At 47.6% G+C, this 10,073-nt stretch overlaps 1 protein-coding gene across 1 annotated transcript; it reads right to left on the bottom strand.

Moving 5' to 3' along the window:
• Positions 1 to 945: 945 nt before the first annotated feature.
• On the bottom strand, positions 946 to 9,817 carry LOC128748528 (protein sprouty homolog 3). The gene is made up of 2 exons (XM_053847393.1): positions 9,410 to 9,817; positions 946 to 4,550 (listed from the first exon to the last, which is right to left on the bottom strand). Exon 2 carries the CDS (start codon positions 4,474 to 4,476, stop codon positions 3,562 to 3,564), a length of 915 nt encoding a protein of 304 aa, XP_053703368.1. The 5' UTR covers positions 4,477 to 4,550; positions 9,410 to 9,817; the 3' UTR covers positions 946 to 3,561.
• Positions 9,818 to 10,073: the final 256 nt, after the last annotated feature.

Below are 10,073 nucleotides of genomic sequence, written 5' to 3' on the forward strand. Positions count from 1 at the left end.
CTGAGTGCTGGATGATGAATAAATGGATGTTTGGACTCCGAGTGCATCGAGTGTGTTCCGTTCAACTTCAGCACCAGATGTTTTCTGTGTTGTGTGTGTGTGTTAGAGAGTGTGTACTGTATACAAAGCGCTCAACTTTAATGCACTTGTGAATGGAAAGTGTTTTTACACACAGAAGTATTCCTCTAATAATCGCTTTTTGCATGTCACACACACACACACACTCTGCTCTGGGAAGCCATTAGAGTGACCCCACCTCCATGACTTATTGATGAGCAGACTGAAGCGAGGGAGTGGGCCACTGACTGAAGGTCTCTCATTTATAAGACTCAGCTTTGACTTCACCCAGATTTCTTCACACGTGATGATGTCATCGTCTGCCTCTCAGTGTAAACAAACCATATCCTCCTATTCGTCCTTGAACACGGATTCAGACTCTATAAATCCATCACATAAAAACTCGGATTTCATCCTCTTTGTTGCGCTTCCTTTAGTGGTTTGGCACAGTTAAGATTATCATAAAAATGAAACATGTATGAAACATTTGAGGCAATAAAATCAATATACTATGTAAAAATAAAAAATACTCACATGGGAAAAGTCTTAAATTTTACATTTTACATGATAAAAATATAAATACATAAATATAAAATATAAATATAAAAAGATTGACTTGAAAAAATAATTGGGGGAAATAAAAAAATGCAAAAAAAAACATAATGTAAAATAAAAAATATTATCGAATGAAAATGTAACTTTATATTGAAGTAATAAAACAAATAGTTGATGGTGCTGACAGATGTTTACAGTAGTTTTCAAGAGTGTGGGACAGGTGGTCATCTCTGAGGACCCATCTATGAAGCACACTTGTCACTCTGTGAACGTTCCAATTTTAGTCAATAATAATAATAATCCACAGACATAAGTTCAGCTTTGAATCTCCTTTATTGGATCACCGTCAGCCAGGAGGGCAGCAGCAGCCACACATGAACCCACACAGCCAGAGGACGAACATCAGCAGTAAAATAAATATCCATCGTCTTCGTGACAGTCAAATAAATACATGTGAAGCGGTGACATATCTTCCATAAACCTCTAAATATAGTCATCTGTAACTCTTCCCGCAGATCCGAGATCGGGGGTGAAACTGTGGCGATCTTGGCGGAGACACTGCTGTTCATGCGCTCAGTTTGCTCCATGTAAACCAAAGTAGCCATGAAGCATCTGCCAGCTGTGACAAACCAAACCAAACCCGATCGACGCCATTCACTGAATATTTGGGCGTCCAGGTGAGGGCGAGCAGTCGATCTCCATGAAACACAGCAAGAGTAAAATAAAGGAAATCTGTATCTACATATAAAAATAGAGCAACAGAACTTCAGCGCCGTGAGTGTAAATCTGTGCTTCTCTTCTCCACTCGTACACCAACACACTCACAGTCACACAGGAAGTGACGTCAAGTCGGAAATGAAAGTTGTGCAGCAGTTTTCTTGGGAGCACTCTGCGCCGCGGATCGGCTTAATAACGCCATCATCCGTTTTCTTCCTCCGACCTCACCTTCCTCCTCCTCCCATCTGTCAAACACCACAACGCCACTCATCCTGTCCCCGCGCCCCCTCCCTCCTCCTCCAGCCCATTAAGAGCTATCATGAAGCTAATTGCCTGTTTGATCAACTCTCGAAGGACCCGGAGCTCAAGGCTTTTAGTCTTGCTGAGGGTAAGAGGAGAGGCCGGCCAGGCTGGACGGAGAGATGTGGGAATGACTTCTGCAGCATAACTTTTGCTGCTTTGTTTGAGATGTTGTCAGTCTGAAGCTACGAGGCTGAGGCCGCAAAGACTCGACTAAAGGCCCATTTATGCTCCCTTTACATACGAAAATTGTACCTGTCCGTTTCAAACTATGCCACTGGTCACATGTCTCCATGCGATCTTTACTTTTTGCTGTTCACCAATATATCCACCAGGGGGAGCAGCCCACGACAAACTCCAAAACAAACATGGCAACTGTGCACAAAGTAACGCTAATGTATCGAAACGGCTGGCATCGTTGTTGCAGTCGATGAGGCCGTTAAATGTGTCGCGACTGGAGGACGAAGAATTTCCGACATTGTTATGTCTTCACAAGTCTCATTAGAGCTACTTTTCACGTAGTAACAGCAACACAGATTTCACGATTTCCAGTGGTACTGCTCCATTTTGGGCCGTATCCGCAACCTTCGTGGAGACGCATAGAAATATGGAGGAAATGAACGCAGAGCACGGACAGAAACCTCCGTCCAAATCCGGATCCGCACATAACGTTGAGAATAAATGGGCCTTAAAGGGACCCTACGACGTGTTTACGATATCATTAGCTAAGCTGACCTTCATTGCTAATGCATAAATAGTCATGAATCTGAGATCTAGCATGGACCAACTCCATGTTGATAGGGGCCTTACTCGCTATACCGAGGTGTTTCCTAGTCAACTGTCCCACAGGTCTTGGGTCTGCCCCAGAGCCTCTACCTAGTGAAACACCTCATTGGAGCTATCTGAACTAGAGCAACCTTAACTGGCTTCTCTTAGAGGAGCACTCTAGTCTGAGTCTCTCCTGGATGCCTGAGCTTCTACCTCTGAGAGAGACACCTTGCTGTGAAAACTCTGAGATCCACTTTGAATCTCTCTTTTACTTGAACAGCATTATGTTTGTAAAGCTGTGACGGATTGTTCTCTGAAGGAGAAGTGAGACGTCTCTGGGTTAGTTTGTCTGAAGGGTTCAGCGGAGGAGGAGGATGAGGAGGAGGGGTGAAAGGAAGCGGGATGAGGACGGTTGGCGACAGACTGACTTGGAGAGGAAACCTGACCAGAACACCACCAGGGCTCCACTGCTAAAAATAAGACAAAGGAGGCTTCTTCTGCTGACAAAACAACACGCACACAGTCCCGACATACACAAGTTTGCTCCATGAGAGGACTCACACTCAGTCACAATGGATACACCCTCTTCCTGGTCAGTGCTCTCTCGCTCAGCTCTCTGCTGCTCGTCCCTCTACCTCACAGTGTTTTTACACACCAGCCTGGTATCTTTGTAATTCCGTCCGCTAGCACAGTGGACGGTCCGTATTTGGTCGACAATGGCATTGACGTGACAAGTCCCAGTCAGATAACCACAGGAGACTTATCTGCTCTCGTCTTTGTCTTCGCGGAAGTGTCTGTGTTCGATGCCGTGTTCTGATTCTAGAGGACACACACGGCGCCCAAGGCATCTTTCCTCCCTGATTTGGTTCGCTGCCCATCTCTGTGCTCTGTGCATTATTTGCAAAGGGTGGATTGAAAGGAAGTGCAAGAATAAATAAATAGATCTGGATTGTCCTGATTACACCACAGAAGGCAGAGAGAGGTGATCCCCGTCTGGTGCCAGAGCCGAACTTTCCTCATCCATCAGGCACATTGAAGCTTTGGTCCCTCCTGAGCCGGGGACGGATTGCGACACAGGGGGGACGGACGGTGTCTAGGTACGTCACAAACACATGAAGCCCTGGTGTGTCGACTGGCCAGAACCCTGACCCCCATCCAGGCCTGTCATAGAGACTTCTCCACAGATTTGCTGTGGATGGCGGAGTGGCCAGCGTTTGGGTTGGAGGCAGAGATCTTGCGGCAGACAGTGTTAGTGTTGCTGCACCTGCAGCCTGGACGTGTAGCTCGGTCGTGGGCACACTGGTACATGGCAAGGCACAGCCTGGCAGGGGGGTAGCACCAGAGGCAGGGCAAGCAGAGCGCCAGCAGACTCATGCTCCCCCAGCGAGCAAAAGCATGGGACGAGCCACAAGAGCAAGGCCGGTCAGCACAGTTGTCCTCGTCTTCCTGGCAGGAACAGTGGTAGAAGAGGGCTTTCACGCAGCACAAGCAGGTGCAATACTCCACAACAGTCTCAGCTGAGCACAGGCAGCGCTCCCCGCAGGCCCAGCAGGTCGGAAGGCGGCGAGGGGTGCAGCACTCTTGGCACTTGCAGCGACCACACCGCTCGCAGATGAAGAGATGGAGGCCCAGCTCCGCCTCTTCCTCCACCAGACCTTTACTCAAAGACGGCTTCAGCTCCCCTTTTGGTTGCGAGCGGACCACTGAAGCCAGGCCGGAGTGAGACGGAGTCAAGCCGGCGAGGAGCCTCTGGTCTGAGGTGGCACTTGTCCGAGAGATAGATGAGCTTATGGTACTGGAACGCCTCACGTGGGGCAGGTGATCATGCTGCTGCTGACTTTGGCTGCGAGGCAGGGCGGAGTGGAAGGAAGCTTGGGGGTAGTGGGAATATACTCCTTGCGGAAACCGGTCTTCGTGGGCGTAAAATACTCCTGACTGGGTTGCAGGTTCCAGAGCCACAGGCCTTTCGACGTAGTCATTGTTGGCTCTGATGGCACGTATTTGGTCTAGTGACAGCACTTGGCCCTGAGAGAGGTCCAGGCTATCGAGCTCCACCCTGAAGGAATGAGCAGGGTCCATCCTGGCGGGCCAGGCTGGGCGTCAGGGCAGCGGGCGGAGGCTGTAACGGGACGCTCACGGGACATCAGACAAACCTGCGGAGACAAGATGGCAGGGGTAAGTGAGATGAGATTGCAAGCTAAATTTGTGAATGAAAGAACAGCGTGTCAGGGCTGAGTAAAGTCGGTGTTGGAAACAGACCCTGACCTAGCTCAAACGCTTATCAGAATCACAGCAATATAATGGGTCAGAATGAGGGGTGGTCAGACAGACGCTGGAAAGCACAAGAGAAGTAGGACGATCCAACTAAGGACGGCAATGACGCCATCATAGAATAATGACCATCTACGAACTGGGTGGAAGACGCACAAAACACAAAACATAAAATTACGCCTTAAACCTAGAAATTCACCAAAGTAGTTTCGACACCTGTAACACAACCATGTCTCCATGACCATGTAGCATCTACCCTAACCATGCTACTCTCTACCGAGAGTCTGAGAGACGCCATGAAACTGGAATTTAGAATCTGGTGGCTGCCAGTTGCTGAACCCAAGACAGAAATAAAATGCTTCTAAGAAGGATTCACTTCCCTCAAAAAGTTGTCGGGTGGAAGGGTCCTTACAAGCACTGCACTCTCTCACCACGCCAGACGCGATACTGCTATATAAAGCCTGAATAACTAGGAGGTTATTCATTCAACAATTATATCTCTTTCATTCGACTCTTGCCAATGAATGAATGAATGTGAAGTCAAGAAGACATCGATTCTGAGGCCAGTTTAGGTTAGGTTTGATGATCCTTCATTGATAACGCCTCCTCGCTGCCGACTCCTCCTGCACATGTGAGAATGAACCCGCGTCACCCAACATGGCTGAGAGGGAAATGAGTGTTTTATTTAGTGGCTCAGGCTGAGAGCAGGAGGGGAGTGCGACCAGAGGGCGACAACTTTCTCTGTGGTGAATGTGAAGCTTGTGGCACAAGAGTGATATGTAACTGTAGCACCATAGTCTCCAAGAGACTTGAGCTCAGGACCTGAGCCTGTTTTCCAGCTCTGTAGGTAAATTTGTAAGAGCACACGTTGTGTGACGAGAGAAACTGACTCTTCTGTTGCATTGAACAAATCTATTTGAGAGAAAGTTGATCTCCACCATGTGACACACTGTTATAGGTTGAGATGACAGACCTCAGAAAACCTCCAACAAAACCTGCCCGTCTGAGGTGTGACAACAAGCAGAGGCCGTGAGTGAAACCAAGACTTCGTATTTGTCGTATTTCTCCTGTTTTCGTCTATGAATCGAGGCGAAGGCGAGAGAGTCAGTTGTGGAGCCGCTGCTTACAGGGGAAACCTGAGGATGGCCCTCGGAGCTCGGGGAGTATCAGTGATGCCTCCAACTGTGGGATGGATGGACTCACACAGAGGAGGAGGAGGGGTGGGGGGTATGATGGTGCCCACACTCTTCTTTATCTCTACCTCAAGAACACACTCTCTGAAGACGACAGCCTGCAGAACTTCTCCACCTGATGTCAGCCTAATAAAAGAGCGAATGGTTTAAGATTGAAGAAGGAGGTGGAGTCATTGGGGATATATTTCTCAATGCAACTGCCTGTGACTCGATGGTGGGCAGCCAAGGACGCGTCCAGGCTTCGACTCCTCCAGAGAGCCACCAGTCAGGCCAACTTCCTTGGAGACAAAACTTCACAAATCGACTCCACCATCTTATCACCGGACTCTGTCGGACTCCCACAGTGGTGACATCATTGTTCCAGGCTATTTAGAAACTGACTGCAGTGACCCTTCGACTTGGAATGAGGAGGGGTTGTCCTCTCCCTCTTTCCTGTCCATCCAGCCCTCCTCTGGTTTCGCTCATCCCTTCACTCTCCTCTTCCTGTCCTTCACTTTCCTTCTTTCACTTCTCCTTCATTCCGCCTTGAAGGCCTTTGAGTTGAGGTGATAAATAACCAACCCGAATTACAGCAATATGAAGAGGTTTTGAGAAAGTTGCCCCGCACCCCTCCACCTCCCCTGACCTCTGCAGGGTGTTCAACCATTGGGGAAGCTTCTCTGGAATACAGTGAGACCTCAGTGTACAAAATATTTGGGTTCACCACCAAGATTTACAAACAATGCTTCAGTTTGCTTACAGCCTCAGCAGGCGAGCGGAAACAAGGATGCCTCAGGTATTTGCTTGATCTCCGTGCGACTCCCAGGAAGCGCTACTCTGCAGCGCTGAAGTGAAGTATGAGGTCGGTGCCCTCAGTCTACCATCAGACCATGGTCTGTTTTTATTTAGTTCTTTTGGACTAAACCACAATAGGAAAATGATGTTTCACCTGTTTACACACCGGTGAGAATCACCACAGAAGCTCTGAAGATATTCTTTCGCTCGACTCTTCTCTGACTGACTTGAGCCTGAGAGAATGGTGCCTCTTTAATTTGACCGATGAGGTCAGAATACTTATTCAGTCCGGTTTGGCAGCAGCGTCTCCAGGCCTGTCCGGCACTAAGACCCAGGGGCCTCCCTCCCCTGGTGTCCTCCGGGAGCTCGCTGGGATTGAATGACAATAAACTGGATGAGATACCGGATGTGCTGAATCTGAACCCAACGGAAAGACTGAAATAGACACTGCAGACCAGCAAGTCCAGGCGCAGGGGGAGAGGAGGAAGGAGAAGCGATGGAGTGAGAGATGCAGATGCCTGACGTGATAAGAAAGAGCGTGGCAGAACAGAAGCAGGAAGGGACCATCAATGTTTTTACAGACTGAGATTTCAGACGTTTCGCTTCACATCTGACTTGATAAGGGGCTCTGCTGAAAACTGAGTCGGCCACACTTGACTTTCACTTGTTTTACTAGTCGGCAGCCGGAAAACATGAGTGGGATGGTGTGTACAAAGTCTGGCCTGGGGGCCGATTGCGGCCCCTGAACAACTCTCCTGTGGCCCTTTACTTTCTCCAGATAAGTATTGGAGAAAAAGTTTGTCTCGTATAGAAATTTTTTTCCTTCAATTTTCCAAATTACAGTGGTACCTCGGTTCTCGACCACAATCCGTTCCTTTTGTAGGAGTGAATGTAGAGTGTCTGCTGCAGGTGCGCTGTTCCTCTATGTGTGTGGCCGCTGCATGTGGGAGGGGTTGCCGAGTGAGTGACGTCTCTCCAGAAGTGAAGAGGTGCCCGGTGCGTGTCCAGCTCTGAATGTGCGCTTCTGTGCAGTTTGGCTGTGACAAAGTCATAAACCAAGTCACGCTCTGTCCCAGACTCGCCTCATCCCTGTCCCAGCTCCAGCCCACAACAGGACATCAAACCCTGGAGTGGAGGTGTGGAGAGCGAGCACCTCCCCTGTGACACTCTACCACGGTCCAGTGTGGAGACAGTTTTACACCTCAATATGAAGAAAAAACAGTCAGTAAATGTAGCTAACGGGACACGTCTGTATACAGAGGCTGCGTTATACACAATAACAAAGCACGTTGTGGGTCAGCTGATCGGTCCACGCACGTTATGTTTTCTCCGGCTTATTTTGGGGGAGTTCTGGATTTTCGTTCGAAATCCGAAGCAAAAAAATCTTACTTTTTTTTTTTGATCTATTCTGCAAGCTGGAGATATGAGGGAGCAGAGCAGGAAAGCCTTTGGGGAAACTGAAAGTGAACCTGCCAAATTACAAGCACTTTCCATTCTACTACAGTACACTCTTCTTTGGCTGGTGACCCTTCCCAAAATGAGTAGCTCTTGGATTCAAGAAAATAAAAATGCGTATCGTGCAGAAGATGAACCAAGACCAAAGTTTGCTCTTTGAGACGCGCAACTGTCGCCTGAGCTGCAGCAGTGAGGAGCCGTGGATGCAGCCAGAGTCAAGTTTCCCATTAGTTCCTGAAGTTGCTCTGAAGTTTGTGGCTGAGCACTCAACACATTAGCTCGTCTTCTGCGGCATTAAAAACTTCCACCTCCAATCACCCCCCCCCCCCCCCCCCACTTCCCTTCATCTAAACATCCATTCATCATTCCGTCATTCATCTGCCAACACGTGCTGCCCTCCTCCCTTTCCACTGTCCGTCTATGGTCAATCCGACACCCCCTCCTCGCCCCCCACCCTTGTCCCTACCATCACCCCCCACATGCACCCCACCCCAGCGGAGATGGGTATCGACATTCTACATCCGACCTTGAGGACAATCAATCCCACATGTCCTCATCACGGTTACACACACACACACACACACACACACACACACACACACTTACTGAGTTAACATGGCGACTGCAGTCTGTTAAAAGTATTATTTTTACATTAATCTTTTTTTTTAAATCTGACTTTCATGATGTTGCCCTAGTAAGCAGGTTGGACTGTGTTCATTATGTTAAATAATAATAATTTATTGATTTATTTTCTTTAAAAAAAACAGCAGGAGAAAAATGGAAAGAAATTAATATAAAAAAAAAAACTAAAGTGTGTGATATATTTTATTTTAATATACCTGCTCAATTGTTTAGTGTAACTTTTTTTTGTCGTATTGACAGTTGGTAATTGAACTTCTGCAGATATTGAAGATAACTTGTAATGCAACTCAGAACACAATCATTTATTTTTACAAAGTGCAGATTTTGCGACCTAACGCAAATTGTTCAGAAAAAAAAAATTAATAAAATAAAAATATTTAAATGATATACTCTTCTCTTCACAAATGTAATAAAATAAATAAAAAATAGAATTAAATATATAAAAACAAAGGCTTTGTCATATGCTCACATACATTATGTATTTATTTATTTTTACAGTCTGAGTGATTCAAAATCAAGTCATGATTCATTCAAATAAAAACAGGCATCAAACATCAAATATAAAAAAAAAATCTCTTTAAAAATGTTCGATATGTGACTTAAGAGTGTAAAAATAAGAACTGAACTGAATAGTTTGGCAGCTGCTGGTATTTGGGAGCCGGAGAGCAGCTTCCTACCTCTGATAGGTGGGAGATCCATTCTGCAGCGTGGTGCCGGCTGGTCCAGGAAATCCGTCAGGCTCTTGGCGAGCGACTTGGGAGAATCCCGGCTTTCCGTGAAAGCTACTTGAGCAACTTTTGATCCCCAAAGTTTGGAGAGAAGCCGGACGTTAGAGTGTGAAATCCCTCGTGAGTGATGTTTGCTGGCTGCTATTGTGTGGCAGGGAAGGACAGGGAGGATGCTCTCTGTCAGCAGGACGCGCCTCCTCCTCTCACTCCTCCTCCTCTTCCCGGAGCTCTTCCAGGAGTCCTGGGATCCTGAGGCCGACGACAGTGCTGCTGCGGGAGAGCTCCGTCCTGCGCCCAGCAGAAGTTCTCTGGCGGCTCTGTGATGCCGTGTTTTGGTGCTCGCCCTGCGGTGGCTTCCTCTCCTCTTCCAGAGAGATGAATGCCTGCGAGCTGGAGCACTTTCCCTCTGCCCCTCACCAACACTCCTCCTTCCTCTCTATCCCCCGCCTCAGTCTCTCATCACTGATTCCTTTATGAACGTGACACTGCAGAAGTCGACTTTTCCCCACATTCACTCTCACTCTCTGCCTTTATGAAGTTTGAGGATGTATTTATTGATTCATTTGTATCTCCAGCTGAAGGAGCGATGAAAACTAGTTTTGAAAAAGGACTT

The sequence above is a fragment of the Synchiropus splendidus genome, chromosome 17 (assembly GCF_027744825.2).
Source record: "Synchiropus splendidus isolate RoL2022-P1 chromosome 17, RoL_Sspl_1.0, whole genome shotgun sequence".
Taxonomy (NCBI): domain Eukaryota; kingdom Metazoa; phylum Chordata; class Actinopteri; order Syngnathiformes; family Callionymidae; genus Synchiropus; species Synchiropus splendidus.

What these genes read in the sequence shown, in the direction of transcription:
- LOC128748528 (XM_053847393.1), bottom strand. Translation starts at nt 4,476, where the DNA reads ATGGACCCTGCTCATTCCTTCAGGGTGGAGCTCGATAGCCTGGACCTC.